We start from the raw sequence: 27,461 nt of genomic DNA on the forward strand, positions 1-27,461 counted from the left end.
ACCAGCAAGATTATCCTACCTCTACGTGGTGCATAGGGCATATAGATCCCCGCTAATTATGTGTAAAATGGGATTGAGGAGTAACTCCGACTGTCCTAGATGTAATGGAGAAGGTGCCGGCATTTTCCACATGATGTGGATGTGCCTCAGGTTGGCACCCTTTTGGATAACTGTTCTTAATAGAATAGAAGGAGCTTATAGATGTAAACTTCCCAGACAACCCCTGGTCTGTCTTCTAGGTTACGTGGAGGAAATTAGAGTAGACAACAATTTTAAAATAGTGACAGCCAGACTGCTGTATGCGGCAAGGAAGGTAATTGCCAAACACTGGATGCAGGGGGGACCCACCGACTAGAGGGGAATTTGTCACATATGTTAATCATATTGTTCGAATGGAGAGAAGCATATATGGGAAAAGGAAACAACTTGCACTTTTTGATAGATTGTGGAATCCGTAGTTGCAATATGGATAAATATTAGAGTTGGGAGATGTTGGACTACGGGCAGAGATAGTTAGTTCTATACATTCCAATATATGCTATTGAAGGGTTAAAATGTAAGATCTTTGATAATGATATGGGTAATATGTATGTTGAGGGGGAGGGGATGTTGGGGAGGGAAAGCTTATAGCTCTCCTCGTTATTGCTGAAAATATAACACATGTTTTGTATACCTGGTGAAAAATAAAAATTTATCTGATTAAAAAAAATAAAAAATAAAAGAAGAGAAAAGACCCCGCCATCATACTCACCAGACGCCGACCGGGAGCAGTGGAGCGCATCAAGGACCTGCGCCAGAATGCGCACCCACACACATGAGATGGCACACGAACACACTCACCACAGCCAGCGATATTGATTGCCTCTGGGCGGCATATGGTCCTGAGACGCAGTGCAGTGGAGCGTGAGGACCTGTGGGTGGAACACATCATAGAGACAAGAGAGCAGAGAGTCCCCTGCTGTCTGGAAGCAAGTGGTATTACCAGATGTGGTGAGTGTGTGCGCGCACGAATGTATGTGCGATCGTGTGTGTGTGTGTGTGTGTGTGTGTGTGAGTGTGAGATCTGATATCTGAGTGTGAGTCGGGGGCAGGGGGAGAATGGCGTGCAGCATACATGCTGGGAGCACCCACCGGAGATCGCAGGAGGACCTGGGAGCCATGCAGACACCGGGGCTCTCGTAAGCATGACAATCCTGGGAAGGGCGATTCTGCAAGTTTGTTTTTTTTTTTTTTGAAGGGGGGGGTGTGTGTAAACCTTCCCCTAACCATGTTTCCCCGAGAATAAGCCTTACCCCGAAAATAAGACCTAGCGCTTTTTTCAGGGCAAAAAAAAATAAATAAATATAACACACAGTGTCTTATTTCATGGAAACACGGTATGTAAATGATATTTTATAAATCTGTGGGCTGGGTACAGATGTCCCTGAGAATCTGCCTTCAGAGATTATTGAAAATGAAAGGAGCCATTACCAGTGTGAGACATTAAGATTAGGAGAGCAGACTGTCAGTCCTTACATGTCTCACACTGGTAACACCCCCTTGCGATCATAACATTCATTTACATATTCAGAAAAATGTGAATTTCTCTGCAATAAGACATTGGATCGCAGATATCATTTTATTGAGATTCCTATGAATTACATGCTCATACAGATGGCTTAGGAGGCTTTATCCTACTAATAGATTTCATATAAGCAATAATGTCGCAGTTGACTTTTTCATTAGGTTTTATTATTGGGATAGCAATTTTACTTTTGACTAATTAGATGAAACATGCAGCACTCATTGTTATACTTACAGAGTATGTGAGATCCAGGTTAATGTTCTCCGGGGATAGAATCTGCTCTCTCTGTCTAACCAAAACCCTCTCCTTCCTCCCGGCTTCCTTTGCTTTCTCCAGAGCCTGTAATACAACATTAAATTCATTAACACATCACACAACAGGAGTATAACGTATATAGACAAGTTGGCATATAACCTCAGTGTACGAATATCACCTGCTTTAAATCTCCATTACTGTTGGCAATACAACTTTCTTCTATTAATTCATTCACCTTCTTCTCCAATTGTCGTATTTTTTCTTCTGGCCTAGAGGGGAGAATCCAAGACAGCACTACATTACATTGAAGGTCATTAGTTTGCCTTTTCAGTAAACCCTACATAATATTTATAAAGCCTTTGCATCACGTATTTATCAAGCTTTTCCACCAACAACTGTTTACATAGCTTTATTCCAGAGACAGATTTATCAGTAAGGGGTGCTTCACACACAGCGAGCTCGCTGCCGAGATCGCTGCTGAGTCACGCTTTTTGTGACGCAGCAGTGACCTCATTAGCGATCTCGCTGTGTGTGACAATGAGCAGCGATCTGGCCCCTGCTGCGAGATCGCTGCTCGTTACACACAGCCCTGGTTCGTTTTCTTCAAAGCCGCTCTCCTGCTGTGACACACAGATCGCTGTGTGTGACAGCAAGAGAGCGACAAATGAAGCGAGCAGGGAGCAGGAGCCGGCGTCTGACAGCTGAGGTAAGCTGTATCCAAGATAAACATCGGGTAACCAAGGTGGTTACCCGATATTTACCTTAGTTACCAGCCTCTGCAGCTCTCACGCTGCCAGTGCCGGCTCCGGCTCTCTGCACATGTAGCTGCTGTACACATCGGGTTAATTAACCCGATGTGTACAGCAGCTAGGAGAGCAAGGAGCCAGCGCTAAGCAGTGTGCGCGGCTCCCTGCTCTCTGCACATGTAGCTGCATTACACATCGGGTTAATTAACCCGATGTGTACTGTAGCTAGGAGAGCAAGGAGCCAGCGCTCAGTGTGCGCGGCTCCCTGCTCCCTGCTCACACTGGTAACTAATGTAAACATCGGGTAACCATACCCGATGTTTACCTTAGTTACCAGTCTCCGCAGCTTCCAGACGGCGGCTCCGTGCAAGCGCAGCGTCGCTTGCACGTCGCTGCTGGCTGGGGGCTGTTCACTGGTCGCTGGTGAGATCTGCCTGTTTGACAGCTCACCAGCGACCATGTAGCGATGCAGCAGCGATCCTGACCAGGTCAGATCGCTGGTCGGATCGCTGCTGCATCGCTAAGTGTGAAGGTACCCTAAGGGGCGAGCCATGTTGATCACAACTCACGTGCGGAATGGTAGGAGACCACGGTGTGTTCACTATACCATGGCCTTTTTATGGCAAATAATTACCATCTCCTCGAGACAAATGATACTGGCCCAATCACTGAAACACACATTGATTGTGCATTATCTCAAAGCTGAAAGTACCCTGTAGGACCCCAGTCTGAAAGGGAGCCTGTCCTTAGGATCAATCCTTCTAAGCCTTACGGGCATGTAAGGCAAAGGAAGCCGAATCAAATGATACTTTGATATCTGATGTCTTATTTTCGAGAAATCCACTTTAATTTTTTTTTTTTTTACATGCAAATGAGCTGTTAGATCTATAAGCCAACAAGACAAAACAATCACTGATCTCGGGGAGACCAGCCCGAGAAAACACTGCCGGCAGCCAGCGAGGGCGCTCAAGACAGTGAAATCCTAGGTACATTGCCCCCTGGGAAATATGCAAATCAAAAAAGTCTGTGGAGCCTCTGTTAGGAGTCTCAACACAGAAACCAGCCAGATATCCCTCCGGGAAGGACCTAGCCAAGGGGTGGCTCTTTTTAGGACTCCACCATAACCACCATATTAAGTGGCCCTTAGCTGGGTCCTTCCCGGAGGGATATCTGGCTGGTTTCTGTGTTGAGCCTCCTAACAGAGGCTCCACGGACTTTTTTGAGTTGCATATTTCCCAGGGGGCAATGTGCCTAGGATTTCACTGTCTTGAGCGCCCTCTTTGGCTGCCGGCAGTGTTTTCTCTGGCTGGTCTCCCCGAGATCAGTGATTGTTTTGTCTTGTTGGTCTACTAGGCATTGCTCCCACCTGGCCAGAATCCTACTCCACACTGATGAGGGGCAATACCCCGAAACAGCTGTCTATGGATGGATATCTGGCCTTGGTATTTCCCTTTGTCATAGCTTTAAACTTGTCAAAAAGTTGGATATTGACTAAAAGGGCCACTTGTTATGGTAGTCTCCTAAAAAGACCTTCCCGGAGGGATATCTGGCTGGTTTCTGTGTTGAGACTCCTAGCAGAGGCTCCACGGACTTCTTTAATTTGCAGATCTATAAGCCAGACATAGGTATCTCCAGTGCAAATTGACAAAAGCGAAAAAAGGAGCAATTACGTGCAAAAAAAAAAAGAGGCCAGAAAGAGGGAGGAAAAAAAAAAAAAAAGAGGCCAGGGGGAGAAAATAGGCCAGGGGGGGAAAAGAGGCCAGGGGGGAAAAAGAGGCCAGGGGGGAAAAAGAGGCCAGGGGGGAAAAAGAGGCCAGGGGGGAAAAAGAGGCCAGGGGGGAAAAAGAGGCCAGGGGGGAAAAAGAGGCCAGGGGGGAAAAAGAGGCCAGGGGGGAAAAAGAGGCCAGGGGGGAAAAAGAGGCCAGGGGGGAAAAAGAGGCCAGGGGGAAAAAAGAGGCCAGGGGGAGAAGAGAGGAAAAAGAAGGGAATTTTGTTTACTTACCGTAAATTCCTTTTCTTCTAGCTCCTATTGGGAGACCCAGACAATTGGGTGTATAGCTTCTGCCTCCGGAGGCCACACAAAGTATTACACTTTAAAAAGTGTAACCCCTCCCCTCTGCCTATACACCCTCCCGTGCATCACGGGCTCCTCAGTTTTGGTGCAAAAGCAGGAAGGAGGAAACTTATAAATTGGTCGAAGGTAAATTCAATCCGAAGGATGTTCGGAGAACTTAAACCATGAACCAAAAGAACAATTCAACATGAACAACATGTGTACACAAAAGAACAACAGCCCGAAGGGAACAGGGGCGGGTGCTGGGTATCCCAATAGGAGCTAGAAGAAAAGGAATTTACGGTAAGTAAACAAAATTCCCTTCTTCTTTGTCGCTCCATTGGGAGACCCAGACAATTGGGACGTCCAAAAGCAGTCCCTGGGTGGGTAAAAGAATACCTCGATAAAAAGAGCCGAAAAACGGCGCCCTCTTACAGGTGGGCGACCGCCGCCTGAAGGACTTGCCTACCTAGGCTGGCATCTGCCGAAGCATAGGCATGCACCTGATAGTGTTTTGTGAAAGTGTGCAGACTCGACCAGGTAGCCGCCTGACACACCTGCTGAGCCGTAGCCTGGTGCCGCAGTGCCCAGGATGCACCCACGGCTCTGGTAGAATGGGCCTTCAGCCCTGAAGGAATCGGAAGCCCAGAAGAACGGTAGGCTTCAAGAATCGGTTCCTTGATCCACCGAGCCAAGGTTGACTTGGAAGCCTGCGACCCCTTACGCTGGCCAGCGACAAGGACAAAGAGCGCATCCGAACGGCGCATGGGCACCGTGCGAGAAATGTATATCCGGAGTGCTCTCACGAGATCTAACAAGTGCAAATCCTTTTCACATTGGTGAACTGGATGAGGGCAAAAGGAAGGTAAGGAGATATCCTGATTGAGATGAAAAGAGGATACCACCTTAGGGAGAAATTCCGGGACCGGACGCAGAACCACCTTATCCTGGTGAAACACCAGGAAGGGGGCTTTGCATGACAGCGCTGCTAGCTCAGACACTCTCCGAAGTGATGTGACTGCCACTAGGAAGGTCACCTTCTGCGAAAGGCGTGATAGAGAGACATCCCGCATCGGCTCGAAAGGTGGTTTCTGAAGAGCCGTTAGCACCCTGTTAAGATCCCAGGGTTCCAGTGGACGCTTGTAAGGTGGGACTATGTGGCAAACTCCTTGCAGGAACGTGCGGACCTGCGGAAGCCTGGCTAGACGCTTTTGAAAAAACACGGAAAGCGCCGATACTTGTCCCTTGAGAGAGCAGAGAGACAAACCCTTGTCCAATCCGGATTGAAGGAAAGAAAGGAAAGTGGGTAAGGCAAACGGCCAGGGGGTAAAACCCCGATCAGAGCACCAGGATAAGAAGATCCTCCAAGCCCTGTGATAGATCTTGGCGGACGTTGGTTTCCTGGCTTGTCTCATAGTGGCAATGACATCTTGAGATAACCCTGAGGACGCTAGGAGCCAGGACTCAATGGCCACACAGTCAGGTTGAGGGCCGCAGAATTCAGATGGAAAAATGGCCCTTGAGACAGCAAGTCTGGTCGGTCTGGAAGTGCCCACGGTTGACCCACCGTGAGGTGCCACAGATCCGGGTACCACGACCTCCTCGGCCAGTCTGGAGCGACGAGGATGGCGCGGCGGCAGTCGGACCTGATCTTGCGCAACACTCTGGGCAGCAGTGCCAGAGGAGGAAATACATACGGCAGTCGAAACTGCGACCAATCCTGAACTAATGCGTCCGCTGCCAGAGCTCTGTGATCTTGAGACCGTGCCATGAATGCCGGGACTTTGTTGTTGTGCCGAGACGCCATGAGGTCGACGTCCGGCGTTCCCCAGCGGCAACAGATCTCTTGAAACACGTCCGGGTGAAGAGACCATTCCCCCGCGTCCATGCCCTGGCGACTAAGAAAGTCTGCTTCCCAGTTTTCTACGCCCGGGATGTGAACTGCGGAGATGGTGGATGCTGTGGCTTCCGCCCACAGCAGAATCCGCCGAACTTCTTGGAAGGCCTGACGACTGCGTGTGCCGCCCTGGTGGTTGATGTACGCGACCGCCGTGGCGTTATCCAACTGTATGCGGATCCGTTTGCCCTCCAGCCACCGATGGAACGCCTTTAGGGCTAGATACACTGCCCTTATCTCCAGAACATTGATCTGAAGGGAGGACTCTGTCGGAGTCCAGGTTCCCTGAGCCCTGTGGTGGAGGAAGACCGCTCCCCACCCTGACAGACTCGCGTCCGTCGTGACCACAGCCCAGGATGGGGGCAGGAATGATTTTCCCTTCGACAAGGAAGTGGGAAGAAGCCACCACTGAAGAGAGGTTTTGGCTGCCAGTGAAAGAGAGACGTTCCTGTCTAGGGACGTCGACCTCCTGTCCCATTTGCGGAGAATGTCCCATTGAAGTGGACGCAGATGAAACTGCGCAAAGGGAACTGCCTCCATTGCTGCTACCATCTTCCCTAGGAAGTGCATGAGGCGCCTCAAGGGGTGTGACTGGGTCCGAAGGAGAGAGTGCACCCCTGTCTGCAGTGAACGCTGTTTGTCCAGCGGAAGCTTCACCATCGCTGAGAGAGTATGAAACTCCATCCCGAGGTAAGTCAGTGATTGGGTCGGTGTCAATTTTGACTTTGGGAAATTGATGATCCACCCGAACCTCTGGAGAGTCTCCAGAGCAATGGTCAGGCTGTGTTGACATGCCCCCCGGGAGGGTGCCTTGACTAGGAGATCGTCTAAGTAAGGGATCACCGAGTGGCCCTGAGAGTGTAGGACCGCCACCACGGATGCCATGACCTTGGTGAAGACCCGTGGGGCTGTCGCCAGGCCGAAAGGCAGTGCCACGAACTGAAGGTGTTCGTCCCCGATGGCGAAACGCAGGAAGCGTTGATGCTCTGGTGCAATCGGCACATGGAGATAAGCATCCCTGATGTCGATTGAGGCTAGGAAGTCTCCTTGGGACATCGAGGCGATGACAGAACGGAGAGATTCCATCCGGAACCGTCTGGTTCTCACGTGTCTGTTGAGCAGTTTGAGGTCCAGAACGGGGCGGAATGATCCGTCCTTTTTTGGCACCACGAACAAGTTGGAGTAAAAACCGCGACCACGTTCTTGAATGGGAACGGGAATCACAACTCCTTCTGTCTTCAAAGTGTTCACCGCCTGAAAAAGTGCATCGGCTCGCTCGGGGGGCGGAGATGTTCTGAAAAAACGAGTCGGAGGACGAGAGCTGAGCTCTATCCTGTAACCGTGCGACAAAATGTCTCTCACCCATCGGTCTTGGACATGTGGCCACCAGGCGTCGCAAAAGCGGGAGAGCCTGCCACCGACCGAGGATGCGGTTTGGGGAGGCCGAAAGTCATGAGGAGGCCGCCTTGGAGGCGGTTCCTCTGGCGGTCTTTGGAGGACGTGACTTAGACCGCCATGCAGAAGAGTTCCTCTGGCCCTTCTGTGACCTGTTGGACGTGGAGGATTGGGACCTGGCTGAGGGCCGAAAGGACCGAAACCTCGATTGAATTTTTCGTTGCTGAGGTTTGTTCGGTTTGGACTGGGGTAAGGACGAGTCCTTTCCCTTGGATTGTTTAATAATTTCATCCAATTGCTCGCCAAACAAACGGTCGCCAGAAAATGGCAAACCGGTTAAGAACTTCTTGGAAGCGGAGTCTGCCTTCCATTCGCGTAGCCACATGGCCCTGCGGACTGCCACCGAATTGGCGGACGCTACCGCTGTACGGCTTGTTGAGTCCAGGACGGCGTTCATGGCGTAGGACGAAAAGGCCGATGCCTGAGAAGTCAAAGACACAACTTGCGGAGCAGAGGTACGTGTGACTGCATTAATCTCAGACAGACAAGCTGAGATAGCTTGGAGTGCCCACACGGCTGCAAAGGCCGGAGCAAAAGACGCGCCTATGGCTTCATAGATGGATTTCATCAGGAGCTCTATTTGCCTGTCAGTGGCATCCTTGAGCGATGAACCATCTGCCACTGATACTACGGATCTAGCCGCCAGTCTAGAGACTGGAGGATCCACCTTGGGACACTGAGCCCAACCCTTAACTACGTCAGAGGGGAAGGGGTAACGTGTGTCATTAAGGCGCTTAGTAAAGCGCTTGTCCGGAAATGCTCTGTGCTTCTGGACAGCGTCTCTGAAGTTAGAGTGATCGAAGAACGCACTCCGTGTACGTTTGGGAAACCTAAACTGGTGTTTCTCCTGCTGCGAAGCCGACTCCTCTATAGGTGGAGTTGGGGGAGAAAGATCTAGCACCTGGTTGATGGACGCTATAAGGTCATTTACTATGGCGTCCCCTTCAGGTGTATCAAGATTGAGAGCAACGTCAGGATCAGAGCCCTGAGCTGCGACCTCCGCCTCATCCTCCAGAGAGTCCTCATGCTGAGACCCCGAACAGCATGATGAAGCTGGGGAAGGTTCCCAGCGAGCCCGCTTAGCCGGTCTGGGACTGCGGTCCGTGTCGGAGTCCTCCCCGTGGGACCTAGATGTCACCCCAGGAGCACTCTGCTGCACCGACCGAGAGGGGCCTGGGGGCGATGAACTCACAGTGCCCGGGGCCTGTGTGACCGATCTGGACTGCAAGGCTTCTAATATCTTAGCAGACCATCTGTCCATAGACTGAACCATGGATTGTGAAAGCGACTCAGAGAGTTTCTCAGCGAAAACTGCAAACTCTGTCCCTGCCACCTGGACAGTGGGAGCCGGCGGTTCTACCTGAGCCGGGGGTCCCACCAGTGCCCGAGGCTCCGGCTGAGTGAGTGCCACCGGGGCCGAGCATTGCACACAGTGAGGGTAGGTGGAACCTGCAGGTAACATAGCCGCACAAGAGGTACAGGTTGCAAAATAAGCCTGTGCCTTGGCACCCTTGCTCTTTGCGGACGACATGCTGTAGTCTCCTCTGAGAGTGATCACTGAGGGTATATAGCCAAAAGCAAAACAATGCGGCCGAACAGAGAAAATGTATACAAATATATATATATATATATATATATATATATATATATATATCTATATACATATACACACACTTCGGCACCCAAGGGGGGCCAGCACCGGGTAACCGGTGTGACTTCCCGACCGCCCAAAGCGGTTGTGTGTCCACCAGATTCCTTGCCTGGGCCTCCCAGAGCTGTAGAGCTCGTTCTGAAATCCTCCACCGGCAGAAGTGATAGCAAATATGGCTGCCAGAGTTCTCAGGGGAGGAGGGAGCCGTGGGCGTGACTAATAAAGTGCGGGAATCTGGTGCCCCACAGTGCTCAGTGAGGGGGGAGGAGAACACCCAAGTATGCTCCAGCCCTCACTGCCGACGTCCAGTCGACCGTCCCGCCCTTACCCCTGACTGGCAGGCCTGGGGGCGGGAGTTATGGTACTAGGCCGCAAAAGCCGGGGACTAAATTTAATAACGCGGCCGGCAAACAGGCGCGGTCGGCGCGGTAGTCCCGGTCGTCACAAACAAACAGCAGCCGCTGCAGCGTCTGTAACACAGGCGCTCCATGCGCCGTCCCCAAGGGGACACAGAGTACCTTATAGATGCAGGGCCTGTCCCTGACGATACCCAGTCTCCTGTCCGTCAGATTCCCCCAGGGGCTGCGGAGGGAGCCCGGTCCCAGTGAATGGTGACCGGTTAGGATCCCACTTCTCCCAGAGCCTCTAAGGGATGGGGAAGGAAAAGCGGCATGTGGCTCCAGCCTTTGTACCCGCAATGGGTACCTCAACCTTAACAGCACCGCCGACTTAGTGGGGTGAGAAGGGAGCATGCCGGGGGCCCTGTCAGGGCCCTCTTTTCTTCCATCCGATACAATCAGCAGCTGCTGCTGACTAAAATGGGAGCCTGAGTGAATGTGTGCCTCCTTCAACACAAAGCATAAAAACTGAGGAGCCCGTGATGCACGGGAGGGTGTATAGGCAGAGGGGAGGGGTTACACTTTTGAGTGTAATACTTTGTGTGGCCTCCGGAGGCAGAAGCTATACACCCAATTGTCTGGGTCTCCCAATGGAGCGACAAAGAAAAGAGGAAAAAGGAAAGAGGAAAAAAAAAAAGAAGAAGAACAAAAAAGAAAGAAAGAAGGAAAATTAAAAGGAAAAGATAAAACTACATTCAGCGGAATATATAGTGTAGGTGTTTGTTTCCTTTTCCAAAAAGCCTCATGAAGAAAAAAAAAAAGTTCTTTCCAATGTGTCAATGCAATGGCTCCCCCTGGTGTACACTGTACTACATTAAACCTGTGAAAGAAAAAGTGACCTGTGCAAAATGCTAGGCTTGATGATTTTTTTTTTTTTAGCAAAGTTTATTTAGGATTAGGTTTCAAATGCACAAAACAAGCATACCAAGGCAAAAAGAGTACAGGTTTTATCCAATACAGGACAAAGAAGGGAATTTTGTTTACTTACCGTAAATTCCTTTTTATTATTATTATTATTATTATTATTATTATTGTTTATTTATAGAGCACCATTGATTCCATGGTGCTGTACATGAGGGGGTTACATACAGAATACATGTACACGTTACAATAGACAGACTAGCACAGGGGGAAGAGGGCCCTGCCCTTGCGGGCTTACATCCTAAAGGATTTTGGGGAGGAGACAGTAGGTGGGGTGTAGGTGGGGCGGCAGCTCTGCACGGTGGTGGGGCGGCAGCTCCGCACGGTGGTGGGGCGGCAGCTCCGCACGGTGGTGGGGCGGCAGCTCCGCACGGTGGTGGGGCGGCAGCTCCGCACGGTGGTGGGGCGGCAGCTCCGCACGGTGGTGAAGCAGTGAGGTCATTGAAGGTTATAGGCATTTCTGAACAGATGAGTCTTTAGGTTCCGTTTGAAGCTTGCGAGTGTAGTAGATAGTCTGACGTGTTGAGGCAGTGAGTTCCAGGAGACTGGGGATGCTCGGGAGAAGTCTTGGAGTCGGTTGCATCTTCTAGCTCCAATTGGGAGACCCAGACAATTGGGTGTATAGCTTATGCCTCCGGAGGCCACACAAAGTATTACACTAAAAGTGTAAAGCCCCTCCCCTTCAGCCTATACACCCCCCGTACTGCTACGGGCTCATCAGTTTTGGTGCAAAAGCCCGAAGGAGGAAAAAATTATAAACTGGTTTAAACTAAATTCAATCCGAAGGAATATCGGAGAACTGAAACCATTTAACATGAACAACATGTGTTATACAAAAACAGGGGCGGGTGCTGGGTCTCCCAATTGGAGCTAGAAGAAAAGGAATTTACGGTAAGTAAACAAAATTCCCTTCTTCTTTGTCGCTCCTTATTGGGAGACCCAGACAATTGGGACGTCCAAAAGCAGTCCCTGGGTGGGAAAATAATACCTCATAATAGAGCCGTAACGGCTCCGTCCTACAGGTGGGCAACTGCCGCCTGAAGGACTCGCCTACCTAGGCTGGCATCTGCCGAAGCATAGGTATGCACCTGATAGTGCTTCGTGAAAGTGTGCAGGCTCGACCAGGTAGCTGTCTGACACACCTGCTGAGCCGTAGCCTGGTGTCGCAAGGCCCAGGACGCTCCCACGGCCCTGGTAGAATGGGCCTTCAGTCCTGAGGGAACCGGAAGCCCAGAGGAACGGTAAGCTTCGAGAATTGGTTCCTTGATCCACCGAGCCAGGGTTGACTTGGAAGCTTGTGTCCCTTTACGCTGACCAGCGACAAGGACAAAGAGTGCATCCGAGCGGCGCAGGGGCGCCGTTCGAGAAATGTAGATCTTGGCGGACGTAGGTTTCCTAGCCTGTCTCATAGTGGCGATGACCTCTTGAGATAATCCTGAAGACGCTAGGATCCAGGACCCAATGGCCACACAGTCAGGTTGAGGGCCGCAGAATTCAGATGGAAAAACGGCCCTTGAGACAGCAAATCTGGTCGGTCTGGCAGTGCCCACGGTTGGCCGACCGTGAGATGCCACAGATCCGGGTACCACGACCTCCTCGGCCAGTCTGGAGCGACGAGGATGACGCGGCGGCAGTCGGCCCTGATCTTGCGTAACACTCTGAGCAACAGTGCCAGAGGAGGAAACACATAAGGAAGCCGAAACTGCGACCAATCCTGAACTAAGGCGTCTGCCGCCAGAGCTCTGTGATCTTGAGATCGAGCCATGAATGTTGGGACCTTGTTGTTGTGCCGTGATGCCATTAGGTCGACGTCCGGCATCCCCCAGCGGCAACAGATCTCCTGAAACACGTCCGGGTGAAGGGACCATTCCTCTGCGTCCATGCCCTGGCGACTGAGAAAGTCTGCTTCCCAGTTTTCTACGCCCGGGATGTGAACTGCGGATATGGTGGATGCTGTGGCTTCCACCCACAGCAGAATCCGCCGGACTTCCTGGAAGGCTTGCCGACTGCGTGTCCCACCTTGGTGGTTGATGTAAGCCACCGCTGTTGAGTTGTCCGACTGAATTCGGATCTGCTTGCCTTCCAGCCACTGCTGGAACGCTTTTAGGGCAAGATACACTGCCCTGATCTCCAGAACATTGATCTGAAGTGAGGACTCTTGCTGAGTCCACGTACCCTGAGCCCTGTGGTGGAGAAAAACTGCTCCCCACCCTGACAGACTCGCGTCCGTCATGACCACCGCCCAGGATGGGGGTAGGAAGGATTTCCCCTTCGATAATGAAGTGGGAAGAAGCCACCACCGAAGGGAAGCTTTGGTTGCCTGAGAGAGAGAAACGTTCCTGTCTAGGGACGTCGGCATCCTGTCCCACTTGCGTAGGATGTCCCATTGAAGTGGACGCAGGTGAAACTGCGCGAAAGGGACTGCTTCCATTGCTGCCACCATCTTCCCCAGGAAGTGCATGAGGCGCCTCAAGGGGTGTGACCGACCTTGAAGGAGAGATTGCACCCCTGTCTGTAGTGAACGCTGTTTGTCCAGCGGAAGCTTCACTATTGCTGGAAGAGTATGAAACTCCATGCCAAGATATGTCAGCGATTGGACCGGTGTCAGATTTGACTTTGGAAAATTGATGATCCACCCGAAACTCTGGAGAATCTCCAGAGTAACGTTGAGGCTGTGTTGGCATGCCTCTTGAGAGGGTGCCTTGACCAGCAGATCGTCTAAGTAAGGTATCACTGAGTGACCCTGAGAGTGGAGGACCGCAACTACTGTAGCCATGACCTTGGTGAAAACCCTTGGGGCTGTCGCCAGGCCGAACGGCAGTGCCGCGAACTGAAGGTGTTCGTCTCCTATGGCGAAGCGCAAGAAGCGCTGATGCTCTGGAGCAATTGGTACGTGGAGATAAGCATCCTTGATATCGATCGATGCTAGGAAATCTCCTTGGGACATTGAGGCGATGACGGAGCGGAGGGATTCCATCCGGAACCGCCTGGTCCTTACGTGTTTGTTGAGCAGTTTTAGGTCCAAAACAGGACGGAAGGACCCGTCCTTCTTTGGAACCACAAACAGGTTGGAGTAGAAACCGTGGCCCTGTTGCTGAAGAGGAACCGGGACCACCACTCCTTCTGCCTTCAGAATGCCCACCGCCTGCAGAAGAGCCTCGGCTCGCTCGGGAGGCGGAGATGTTCTGAAGAATCGAGGACGAGAGCTGAACTCTATCCTGTAACCGTGAGACAAAATGTCTCTCACCCAACGGTCTTTTACTTGTGGCAGCCAGGTGTCGCAAAAGCGGGAGAGCCTGCCACCGACCGAGGATGCGGTGTGAGGAGGCCGTAAGTCATGAGGAAGCCGCCTTAGTAGCGGCACCTCCGGCGGTCTTTTTAGGGCGTGATTTAGACCGCCATGCGTCGGAGTTCCTCTGATCCTTCTGAGGCCTTTTGGACGAGGAGAATTGGGACCTGCCCGCACCCCGAAAGGACCGAAACCTCGACTGTCCCCTCCTCTGTTGGGGTGTTTTTGGTTTGGCCTGGGGTAAGGATGTTTCCTTTCCCTTGGATTGTTTGATGATTTCATCCAATCTCTCACCAAACAAACGGTCGCCAGAAAATGGCAATCCAGTTAAGCACTTTTTGGAAGCCGAATCTGCCTTCCATTCCCGCAGCCACAAGGCCCTGGGTATTGCCACCGAATTGTCGGCTGCAACCGCCGTACGGCTCGCAGAGTCCAGGACAGCATTAATAGCGTAGGACGCAAATGCAGACGTTTGAGAGGTTATAGACGCCACCTGCGGCGCAGACGTACGTGTGAGTGCGTCGATTTGCGCCTGACCAGCTGAGATAGCTTGGAGTGCCCATACGGCTGCGAATGCTGGAGCAAAAGACGCGCCGATAGCTTCATAGATGGATTTCAACCAGAGCTCCATCTGTCTGTCAGTGGCATCCTTGAGTGAAGCTCCATCTTCCACTGCAACTATGGATCTAGCCGCAAGTCTGGAGATTGGAGGATCCACCTTGGGACACTGAGTCCAGCCCTTGACCACGTCAGGGGGGAAAGGGTAACGTGTATCCTTAAGGCGCTTGGAAAAACGCTTATCTGGACAAGCTCGGTGTTTCTGGACTGCCTCTCTGAAGTCAGAGTGGTCCAGAAACATACTCTTTGTACGCTTGGGAAACCTGAAACGGAATTTCTCCTGCTGAGAAGCTGACTCCTCCACTGGAGGAGCTGAGGGAGAAATATCCAACATTTCATTGATGGACGCAATAAGATCATTCACTATGGCGTCCCCATCAGGAGTTTCAAGGTTGAGAGCGGCTTCAGGATCAGAATCCTGATCAGCTACCTCCGCTTCATCATACAGAGAGTCCTCTCGCTGAGACCCTGAACATTGTGATGATGTCGAGGGGATATCATAGCGAGCTCGCTTAATCGGTCTGGGGCTGCGGTCCGTGTCAGAGACCTCACCCTGGGATCCATGAGACACCCCGGGAGGACATTGCTGTTCCAACTGAGGGGGACCAGGGGGCAATGATTCCACAGTGCCCCTGGCTTGAGATGCCGGCCTGGACTGCAAGGCTTCTAATATCTTAGCCATAGTCTCAGAAAGTCTTTCAGTAAAAACTGCAAACTCCGTCCCTGTCACCTGGACAGTGTTAACAGGTGGTTCTCCCTGGGCCGCCCTTAGCAGAGGCTCCGGCTGAGAAAGTGCCACAGGGGCCGAGCATTGCACACAATGAGGGTCAGTGGAACCTGCCGGCAGTATAGCCGTACATGCTGCACAGGCAGCATAGTAAGTCTGTGCTTTGGCACCCTTGCTATTTGTGGACGACATGCTGTTGTCTCCTCTGAGCAATACAGGAGGGTATATAGACAAAAATCAACAGTGCACCATACAGTGTAAAGTATAGTCTATAATCATGTAATCTATAAGTACACTTCTGCACTAGTGGGGCCAGCACCACAGGTGCTGCTTACCGCCTTCGCAAAGCGGTTGTGTGGGCACCAGAAATCCTGCCTGGGTCTCCCTGAGCTTGTCTCTCCTCTCCAGCGTTAGCAGAGCTGAGAGGAATGGCTGCCGGCGTCCTGAGGAGAGGAGGGAGCCGTGGGCGTGACCCAGAAAAGTGCGGGAACTGGTGCCCCACTGTGCAGAGTGAGGGGGGTGGAGTATGCAAAGCATGCTCCAGCCCTCAGTGCTGCCGTCCTGTACAGCGTCCCGCCCTTCCCCTGACTGGCAGGGCTGGGGGCGGGAAGAAAACGAGACTAGGCCGCAAAAGCCGGGGACTCGAGTTATAAGCGCGGCCGCCGTATAAGCGCGGTCGGCGCGGAAGTCCCCGGCGCACTAACAGTCCCAGCCGCGCCGTAGTGATAACCATGGCAGCGGCGGTCAGCGCGGCAGTCCCCCTACACGAACACACTCAGCGACGCTGAAGTGTGTAATGGCACAAACGCAGTCAGCGCTGCTGTCCCCGGTGCACTAGCACACCCAGCAATGCTGGAGTGTTGCTGTGCGCGGTCCCCACGGGGACACAGAGTACCTCAAAGTAGCAGGGCCATGTCCCTGAACGATACTCGGCTCCTATCCAGCATGGTCCTCAGGAGCTGTGGATGGAGCACGGTCTCCTGTGCCTGGAGACCGAAAGGATCCCACTTCACCCAGAGCCCTAATTGAGGGATGGGGAAGGAAAGCAGCATGTGGGCTCCAGCCTCCGTACCCGCAATGGATACCTCAACCTTAACAACACCGCCGACAAGAGTGGGGTGAGAAGGGAGCATGCTGGGGGCCCTGTTATGGGCCCTCTTTTCTTCCATCCGACATAGTCAGCAGCTGCTGCTGACTAAGCTGTGGAGCTATGCGTGCATGTCTGACCTCCTTCGCACAAAGCATAAAAACTGATGAGCCCGTAGCAGTACGGGGGGTGTATAGGCTGAAGGGGAGGGGCTTTACACTTTTAGTGTAATACTTTGTGTGGCCTCCGGAGGCATAAGCTATACACCCAATTGTCTGGGTCTCCCAATAAGGAGCGACAAAGAAAATTAATTTTCTATCATATATACACAGACTTTCCCCAAAAAGGGCAAAATAATTGGGTCATGGAATTTAAAATACCAACCCCCACCCCCTTTCAAAGAAGGGGTCACTAAAAAAACAGTATTAAAATAACTATTAGTATGTGCATAGTTGATTGATTTAACTTTATCAAAAGTAAACTAAATATTGAAAATGAAGAAAAAGAAATAAACCTTTCATCTGTGTGTAGAGGTCGTAACCAAACTAAAGCATATGTTGAGAATAACGATGATAATACATGGAATCATTGTTGCCTGCAGACCTCATGTAATCATCAGTGCAGAAGACAAAGGGGTACTTTGCACGTTGCGACATCGCTACTGCGATATCGTCGGGGTCAAATCGAAAGTGACGCACATCCGGCGCCGGTAACGACGTTGCAACGTGCAAAACCAGGGAGAGAAGATGAACGAGCGTTAAACAGTCAAAAATCGGTGATCTGTGTAGTGTAGGTCATTTCCATAATTTCGCTGCAGCGACAGGTACGATGTTGTTCCTCGTTCCTGCGGCAGCACACATCACTGTGTATGAAGCCGCAGGAGCGAGGAACATCTCCTTACCTGCGTCCCGGCTGCAATGAGGAAGGAAGGAGGTGGGCGGGATGTTTACGTCCCGCTCATCTCCGCCCCTCCGCTTCTATTGGCCTCCTGCCGTGTGACGTCGCTGTGGCGCCGCACGACCCGCCCCCTTAGGAAGGAGGCAGGTCGCCGACCAGAGCGATGTCGCAGGGCAGGTAAGTGCGTGTGAAGCTGCCGTAGCGATAATGTTTACTACGGCAGCTATCATAAAATATCACATGTGCAACGGAGGCGGGGACTATTGCGCTCGGCATCGCTACAATCGCCTAGCGATGTCGCAGCGTGCAAAGTACCCTAAAGTGTAAGAACATCTGACAACTTAAATTGTAATTTTTGTATTAATAATTACTGATTATGGAATCAATTAATTTTAATACAAAATTACATTAATAGTTATTTAATTTTTATTTAATTCTATTTTTACTCAAACTCTGGGGACTGCCATCTTGTATTTGCCATGCATAATGGCAGTTACACACTGCAAACACGACAGTCCCTGTGCATAGGAGATAACAGTCGGCATCTGACCCTATCTCCTGCACTGCGTGCTGCTCCCTGCTGTGACCTGGACTTGCCCCCTAGGCTGTTCTATTAAAGCAGGGGGAGGAGATCAGTGCTATCTCTGTGGAGCCCACAGTGTATACTGTGCGCCACTTTCCCCCTGAGCACGGCGGCAGCGAGCGGTGATCTGCAGCGTGAGCCTGGTATTGTACTAATGATGTCAGGCTGCCATCACCACTCCCCGACGCATTTACTCACCTCGGACCTCTGCTCCCAGCAGCTCCTCCTATCATGCTGGTGTGACAGCAGATCCTCCTATCACCGCTCTTAGGGGTACTTTGCACGTTGCGACATCGCTACTGCGATATCGTCGGGGTCAAATCGAAAGTGACGTACATCCGGCGCCGGTAATGACGTCGCAACGTGTAAAGCCTAGGAAAGAAGATGAACGAGCATGAAACAGTCAAAAACCGGTGATCTGTGTCACGTCGGTCATTTTCATAATGTCGGTGCGTCCGCAGGTACGATGTTGTTTGTCGTTCCTGCAGCTCCACACATCACTGTGTGTGAAGCCGCAGGAGCGACAAACATCTCCTTACCTGCGCCCGCCGTCCACGGCAATGCGGAAGGGAGAAGGTGGGCGGGATGTTTACATCCCGCTCATCTCCGCTTCTATTGGCCGGCCGATTAGTGACGTCGCGGTGACGCCGAACGCACAGCCTCCTTGAAGGAGGGATTCTTCGGCAGTCACAGCGACGTCGCCGACCAGGTAAGTGCGTGTGAAGCTGCCGTAGCGATAATGTTCGCTACGGCAGCTATCACAAGATATTGCATGTGCGACGGGGGCGGGTAATATCGCGCTCGGCATCGCTATAATCGGCTAGCGATGTTGCAGCATGCAAAGTACCCCTTAGTGCTGACAGGAGGAGTGCTGAGACACCAGGCTAACAAGAGGAGCTGCCGAGAGGGGAGGTCTGGGATGAGGTGAGCAAATGCGGTGGGGAGCGGTGATCTGCAGCGTGAGCCTGGTATTGCACTAATGATGTCAGGCTGCGATCACCGCTAACCACAACATGTAATTACCTCACCCAAAACTTCCGCTCCCAGCAGCTCTGCCTGTCAGCGCTCTATGCTCAATGCGAGCAGAGCGGTGACAGAAGGAGCTGCTGGGAGCAGAGGTGGCACAGTAATATGGGCCACAGTAATATGGGGGCACAGTAATATGGGGCACTATGCCAGCTGTCCTCAATGACACTTTCCACATTAAGCATCACTTTGCAGTCATCAACAAAATGGCTCCGCACTGTGATCCTAAACTTCATCCTCCCTTATCATTTTGAAAACACCCAGAAGGGGAGGGTGGGGGAGTGACATCACACACAGGAGAGCAGATTCTGCCCACTTTTACTGTAGTTGTAAAGCAGGCTAGATGTACACTAGGGTTTCAAATTTCAGCAGCTACTCTCCCTAGTGTTTTAGACTGTAAAATATCAAACTTTTTAAATAGTTCATATTTTGCTCAATTAAAAACAAATAATACTTAAACAAATCATTAAAAACATTAATACTTTACATTTTTTCAGTTATTGAAAACATTTTTTGTGATGGCACCTTCTTTTTAAACATTGGACGTTATCTCTTTCCCTAACAGGTTATCAAGATTTCTCTACTAGGAAGCAAAGACTTACGAATCCTCATTCTTGGCCTCCAGGGGAGGAGCTGGACCTCGGGACTGCCCAAGGGGATCAAAAGAAGAACCTGCATATGGAAAAAAAAAAAAAAAAAGTCATACTTAGATGAACCACCTTCCCTAGTTATCCACAGAATGCAAACAAACGTACCACGAAATGCCGCTTTAGTGTAGCCAGCCGCACGGACAGCAGTCATCGGTCGGGCTGCTCCATCCTGCAAAACACATATGTACATATAAGAAACAAAAGAAGACGGTGTCTGCACTACAGGATCAGCTGAGGCTCTGTTCACATTGTGATCAGCTCTGCATTAGGATTTTTTGCCAGACACTGCACCCTGCCGATAGGTCAAACGTATCCATAAAGCTTCAATCACACAACCAATTCCTAAAGTCTTTTTGGCCTTCATCATGCCAGTATACAACAGTAGACCCTTTTTGGACCTCCAGAATAGAATAATGGACTGAGCTACTGACAAAAGAGATATGGGAGGAAAAACTAAAACATATATTGAGTGGTATATATTTATTATATTTATAACATTGGAAGATTCTGGATGACCTATCCCACTGTATGCAGACACAGCCACATACAGGGCAACATTCTGTTGGAGGTATGTGTCCAAAGATCCATCCCAACATATACACCTTTTATGAAAAGCTCTTAACATGTGAAGAGTCATTAGCCTAAGGGTTCATTCACATGTCAGTTTTACACGTATGAGTGCAATCCGTGTTTTTTTTCACTACTATGGGGTAGTTTGCATGTTTGTGATTTTCGCGGACCAAGTGATCCATGCAAAATTGTTGAGACCTGGCTGATGATGATCCAGGTGTCGGATCAAACTTGGCATTGAAAGTCCATGAATCTCCTCCCACCTCCAACTCAAAAATATTTCCCGGATTCGTACATTCCTTTCCCAAGAAGCTACAAAAACCCTAGTGCATGCCCTTATCTCCCACCTGGACTATTGCACCCTCCTGCTCTCTGGCCTCCCTTCTAACAGTCTCGCACCCCTACAATCTATTCTACACTATGTTGCCCGACTGATCCACCTGTCCACCAGCTACTTTTCTACCTCTCCTCTCTGCCAATCTCTTCACTGGATTGCCATTGCCCAACGACTCCAGTTCAGAACCCTAACTATGACCAACAAAACCATGCACAACCTGTCTCCTCCATACATCTGTGACCTAGTCTCCCCATACTTACCTGCATGTAACCATCAATCCTCACAAGATCTCCTTCTCTGCTCCCCTCTCATCTCCTCTTTCCATCACCACATCCAAAACTTCTCTCGTACCTCCCCCATACTCTGGAATGCTCTACCACAACATATCAGACTCTCGTTCATCCTGACAAGCTTCAAAAGGAACCTGAAGACCCACCTCTTCCGAAAAGTCTACAACCTGCCATAACCCTCAGTTTGCTATGACATCGCACGACCATCTCTACCCTCACCAATTGTATCCTCACCCAACCCTTGTAGACTGTCAGCCCTCGCAGGCAGGGTCCTCTCTCCTACTGTACCAGTCTGTGCCTTGTGTTGATCATGATTATTGTACTTGTCCATACTATGTATACTCCTTTTCACATGTAAAGCACCATGGAATAAATGGCGCAATAATAATAATAATCTGTGACAAAACAAAACGGAGAGCGCACTCGGATGCCAGCAGAGTACGGTCTGCTTTTTATGGACTGATAGGTGAAGGATTTTTGTTTTTTTTTTCTCTGAACAGAGAAAAACTGATAAAACTCTGACCAAACTGATGAAAATGTAATAAACACTGATGAAACTTGGACCCATTTTGTAGCATGAGAACATCACTGACGTGTGCATGAGCACTAAGTGGTATAAAGCAAAAGATCACTAAGGCCACTGAAGACAGTTTCAGAAAAATGGATCAATCTGAAATATTCCGACCATAATCGGCAGTATACAGTACCTGAACAGCCCCGGTCATAGGCCTTCCCATTGATGAAGAAAGGTTCACTCTGGGCTGTAACAATGAAAACATCAGACATGTAAATAGAATATTTCATAGGAATATCTAGGTCACAAGCTTTTGAAAAAGAAATTCTTGATTTTAGCAAACTGTAGAGAAAATAGCAGCCACCTAGTGATGTGCAGACAACGGTCACCTCATATTTTTGAAAGACAAATTGTAAATTTCAATGTGGAATTACATTTATATGTTTAACTTTAAAAAAAAAAAAAATCCCTAAACGGTTTTCCATATTAGATAACCCATTTCGTGCACCCTAATTATCGAATAATAATAAGGAAGTCCTCATTTTTTGGCCAGGGTGGAAAATGAAAAGTTTTGGTGCTGACTGTAAAGTCTCTCTCAGCCTTCATTGGCTGACAGGAACCATGGGTTAGTTTGCTGCTGATACTAACAATACACATTAAAAGGAGTTTTCCACTACTAATGTGAACCCCTTTCATTTGTCCTAACTCTTCCTAACTAACACTTTCCAAATATACTTCTGTTACTTACCCTGTTCCTGTAAGTTGATCTTTCTGCGGTGTGTATATTCCTGTGTTGATGCTCTGGCTTTGATCCTTCCGGTCTGGAAACTGCAATCGGACAAACTAAGCAAGGCAGTCACTGGTGGGGACAGGGCCGCCTCTCAGTGACTGACAGAAGTCTGGGCATGTATACCCAGATCATACTTCACTCACAGCCTAATGTACAGTGCGGTGCTTTGATGTGATAAGCAACGTGATGTGCAGATCATGCCATGTGATATACTATCTAATGATTGGCACATCGCAGCTCATGTCACATCAAAGGGGGTCACATTAGCAGTGGAAAGCCTCTTTAAAAACAAACGTTTGGTCCTCCTCAACAGACTATACCTCACCTACGAGATCCTGCTCCTCAATTAGTGAGAAACCAGTAAAAGAAGCAAAATAACAAAAATAATCAAAAGAAAAGAACAACCACCCAGAGGGAATAATCAACGTACGTGTACTCCCGAACGGGCATGCAAGGGAAGGTGCCGTGTCCCCAATGAAGGCTATGAATAAAATTTTACAGTGAACACCAAACACTTGCATTTCTCGGTGGCTTCATTTGGGGGACACAGCAACCACGTGATGTCCTAAAGCTGTCCCTAGGGTGGGGATAACACACATAAAAAAAAAAATACTGTTACCACAGAAATATTGTCCTTGGTCCGTTGAATGCAGCACCTTCCTGACAAGACTTGTGTCTTGCTGATGTCAAGTATGGACCCTGTAAAACTTAGAAAAGGTGTGAAGCGATGACCAACTAGACATCTTACAGAGTTGCCGAATAGACGCCTGGTGTTGGACAGCCCAGGAGGCTCCCACAGCCCATGTTGAGTGCACCCTAGCCCTGAATGGGGGAGATCAGGCCTTCACCCTATATGATTTGAGAATGCCAGATCAAAACCAGCGAGCAATGGTTATCTTTGTAGTCATTAGGCCTCTATGCAGGCTTTCTGGAATAACAAACATGGCAGCCGAACTAAATGGAGTGTTAGCACACAAGTAGCATGGCACAGCACTGATGACTTCTAGCTTGTGCAAACCTATTTCAGTAGAATGAGAGGGTGAAGGGCAGAAGGAAGGGAGGACAATGTCCTCATTAAGATGAAATGTTGAAACCTACTTAGGGAGAAAAGATGTAATCTCCTGAAACACCACCTTGTCCAGGTGCAGGATGAGACAAGGAACGCAAAACTATGGGGAAGCCAGCTCTGAAACTTCCCTACTATAAAAAAAAAAACAAAACAAAGGGCGGGGACAGAAGCAGGTACAAAACAACACTGAAAATCAAAAGGATCAGGGAAGGGGGGAGGGTGCGGAGGAGAAAGGGGCAGAAGAAGAATGGTGGCCTCATTTGGACCATTTCCTGGCCTGGAGAAAAGACTTGACTTGAGCCTTCGAAGCCAGATCTATATTAAATAGGATGGAAACGTGAGGCCGCGAAGGAAACTCAGAACCAGTCCCGACTGCAAAAGGAAGAAGAGCTCCAGCAAGGAGAAAGACATTGTGGCAATTGGACTGGTCTCACATCAACGATAATAGGCCTTTCAAGAGTGATGTTTATACGTAACAAGGAGGATTTTGGTGCTCTTATCATAGTCTGAATAAATGGATCTGACAGTACTGATGCCCTCAGTATTGCAGTTTCAACAGCCAAGTAGTTAAATTGAGCGATCATGAATTCTAATGGAAGAGTGGACCTGGGGAAATTCTGGAAGACTTCTGCAAAGTTATTGACCATGTCCAATCCAAGATAACAGGATCTTCGAGGTCAGTCTGGCAAGATCAGAATTATGGGAATCCCCTCTGACCTAATCTTGAAAAGCCTGGCTTGAAAGGGCAAAAGGTAGAAAGACGAATGAGAACGCTGTGATCAATGAATTGCCAACTTGTCAGCCGTGACCACCAGCAGATCTCCATACCCAACCACAAACCTCAGTACTTTGTGGTTTAGTTGTCTGGATGTCATTAGATCGACATCTGGAGTGCCTCAACAAAGACAAATCTGGCTGAAGAATTCCAGATGAAGTGACCACTCTCCTGATAACTCTCGCAGATTAAAAAAAAATCTGATATGTGGATCGCTGAGATGTCCAACACTCTATTTTCTGCCTAATGAAAAATTCTTGAGACCTCTGCAACGGCCGATCATCCATTCTGCCCTGATGGTTGATCTATGGTACTGCAGTGGCACTGACAGACAAGCAGCATGGTTAAACCAAAAAACTAGGTGCTGCCAATGAACAAATGACAGACAAACGGCTCTCACCCCCAATAAATTGATTAAGAGAATCCTGTTCCTTTTCTTCCAGGAGTCCTAAAAGGTGACAGAAAACTGCTCCCCATCCAAGGAGACTGGCGTCCTTCGTCAGAATCTGTCACTGAATAGGACAGAGTAGTGACCCTGATATAATAGGGGCGATGTTGACCACCACCCGAGAAACTGATGGACATGAAATGGTAGACTTGTAGACTGCTGAGCCAAGGAGAGAAGCAACCTTTCCTGACAAGACAGAAGCTTGTTCTGCAAAAGTCTGAAATAAAACTGAGTGAAATGAACGACCTCGAAAGCTGCCACCAGCTTGTCTATTGTGCGCATGCAGAGATGGAGGAGGACTCTCGCTAGTTGCCTCAAGGACCCAGATACCAGACTGAAAAGCAAGATCTCTCCTCTTCTAGGAGAAAGACTCTAACCCCATCTCCAGAAAGCATAGGCGTTGCGCCGGGACCAAAGAAGACTTTGCCCTGTTGAGAATGCACCTGAATCAAGACATGGTTCACAAGACAATCTGTAGACTCTCCAGGTTCTCTGAATAAGAAGGAGCCTTGATAGGAATGATGTCTAGGTAAGGGATGATGTCTAGGTAAGGGATTATCACAATCCCTCTAGTTCGAAGTAGCGCAATGACTTGGGCCAAAATCTTTGTGAAAACCCTAGGCACTGTGACCAAGCCAAAGGGAAGGGCCCCAAATTCAAAATGATTCTGGTTGTCTGCAAAGCAGAGAAACCTTTGCTGAGCTAGGAAGATGGAAATGTGGAGGTAAGCATCCTGAATGGTCACTGAAGACAGAAATTTCCCAAGTTCCATAGAGGTGATGACCAAGCGGAGAGACTATCCTGAAGTGGTGCCTTCTCGTACAGTAGACTTAGGTCCAGGATGAGCTGAACTGAGCGGTGCTTGGTTATGATGAACAGATTCAAGTTGAAATCCTTGAAATATTCCATAGGTGGGATCAGCGTAATGAACTCTGCTTGGAGAAGAGATGTTACGGCCTAATCTAAACTGAATCTTATGGTGGGGTCCTTGGGGGACGAGATCTGATAAGTCGGCCATGTGCCAGTGGAGAACTCTATCCTGTAACCCGGAGATGACTTCTCTGACCCAGATGTCGTTGACCGATCCTAGCCATGCATCCTGGACGAGAAGGAAACAACCACCCACCCGGGAGAAATCCCACGCATTAGACCCTGTGTTGCCATTAATCCTAGAGGTTTTATTCCCTCTCTGAACGATTGCCAGAATGGTGTAGGTGCGGATCAATCCACTCATCTCTAGTTTCATGGCTTCTGATTAAATGTTCTAAGCAGTAATGCGCCAGTCTAACCAGGACCAAGACAGGCGTGAGACTCAGACGAATATCCCTCTACGACATGACACTAAGCTAAACTGAGGAGCTGGTAGGTTAGGTATAGTCTGCTGGGAGACTGATTTTTTTTGTTAAGGTGTATTTTTACTGTCAGCCTCCAGTCAGCAGCAGCCAATTCAGGATTCCTGTGTTTCCAGATGAAGCTACTGAGAAAGGACTATAAATAACGTTTCCTGATTTGGATGTTTTGTGAAACAGGCCTTACTCTGGCATAGAGGTTTAACGCGCCTAACATTTTGTAGATTTCTTTAAAAAGAAGTCAAGAAATGGCAGCAACTTTTAGTAGGATTCTTCTTAACATTACAGTTTACTATAGTTTTGTCCCATTCTAGTAAATGAGACCGAGCTTTAAAGCGCATCAATCACCAGGATTTTCCTATATAACCTAAAGCCAGTGCTATACTGGCGCCATCATGCCGATTCTATACATACCTTTAGTGGTCAGCTCAGATGTATAGGTTTTGAAACAGAAGCAAGTAAAGTTTGTAAAATCAGCAGCTTGTTGAGTGACAGCAGCTGAGGATCAGATATCTGGGGGGTATTCATAGTTATCCTTTCCCCGTTACTTATGCTAAGTCTATTATTCAACTGTTTAACTTTGCGACTAAAAGGACCTGTGCTGATGCCATACCCATGTGACCAGAAGGGGCGGGGCCTCAGCCAATATCGCTTATACCAGGAAGAAAAATTTTTCTGTTAGTTGAGGCCTTGACCCTTCTGGTCACATGGGTGTGACATCAGCACAGATCCTTTTAGTTGTAAAATAAAACGATTGTATAATATAATTAGCATAAGTAACAGGGGGAAGGGATAACTATGAATACCCACCCTAACTATCAGCTGATCCTCAGATGCTGTCACTCAACAAGCTGCTGATTTTACAAACTTTACTTGTTTCTGTTTCAAAACCTATACATCCGAACTGACCACTAAAGGTATGTATAGAATCAGCCTCATAGTACCAGTATAGCACTGGCTTTAGGTTATATAGGAAAATCCTGGTGATTGGTGCGCTTTGAAAAGGCACAGCCATGACTAAAGGCTCTACCTTGTAAACAATGATCATAGCACTGCAGCCCTTTCAAATTGCTTAGCGAGCGGAGATGCTAATAGTCGGATCCTCACTGATCTACTGTAATATTGATGGTCTATTCTAAGGAGAAGCCCTTTAAACTGGTACTATTAAGATTCCACTGGTTTATCTACAGCAGACTGTAGAGTTAGGGTACCGTCACACTTTAGCGACGCTCCAGCGATCCCACCAGCGACCTGACCTGGAAGGGATCGCTGGAGCGTCGCTACATGGTCGCTGGTGAGCTGTCAAACAGGCAGATCTCACCAGCGACCAGTGACCAGCCCCCAGCCAGCAGCGACGCGTGGAAGCGACGCTGCACTTGGTAGCTAAGGTAAATATCGGGTAACCAAGGGCTTGGTTACCCGATATTTACCTTTGTTACCAGCGCACACCGCTTAGCGCTGGCTCCCTGCACTCCTAGCCAGAGTACACATCGGGTTAATAA

At 49.4% G+C, this 27,461-nt stretch overlaps 1 protein-coding gene across 1 annotated transcript in view; it reads right to left on the reverse strand.

Annotated features, from left to right (window-relative positions):
• The window catches only part of IFT88 (intraflagellar transport 88), a 161,605-nt gene that overhangs the window by 114,686 nt on the left and 19,458 nt on the right, over positions 1–27,461 (reverse strand). Inside the window, exons 5-9 of the mRNA XM_075337401.1 lie at positions 21,722–21,775; positions 19,923–19,986; positions 19,770–19,839; positions 1,998–2,088; positions 1,799–1,903 (exon numbers count right to left, since the gene is read on the reverse strand). Of these exons, the coding sequence (XP_075193516.1) occupies positions 1,799–1,903; positions 1,998–2,088; positions 19,770–19,839; positions 19,923–19,986; positions 21,722–21,775 (384 nt within the window). The remainder of the gene's footprint in view (positions 1–1,798; positions 1,904–1,997; positions 2,089–19,769; positions 19,840–19,922; positions 19,987–21,721; positions 21,776–27,461) is intronic.

Source organism: Anomaloglossus baeobatrachus, chromosome 2, assembly GCF_048569485.1.
Source record: "Anomaloglossus baeobatrachus isolate aAnoBae1 chromosome 2, aAnoBae1.hap1, whole genome shotgun sequence".
NCBI classification, from domain to species: Eukaryota; Metazoa; Chordata; class Amphibia; order Anura; family Aromobatidae; genus Anomaloglossus; species Anomaloglossus baeobatrachus.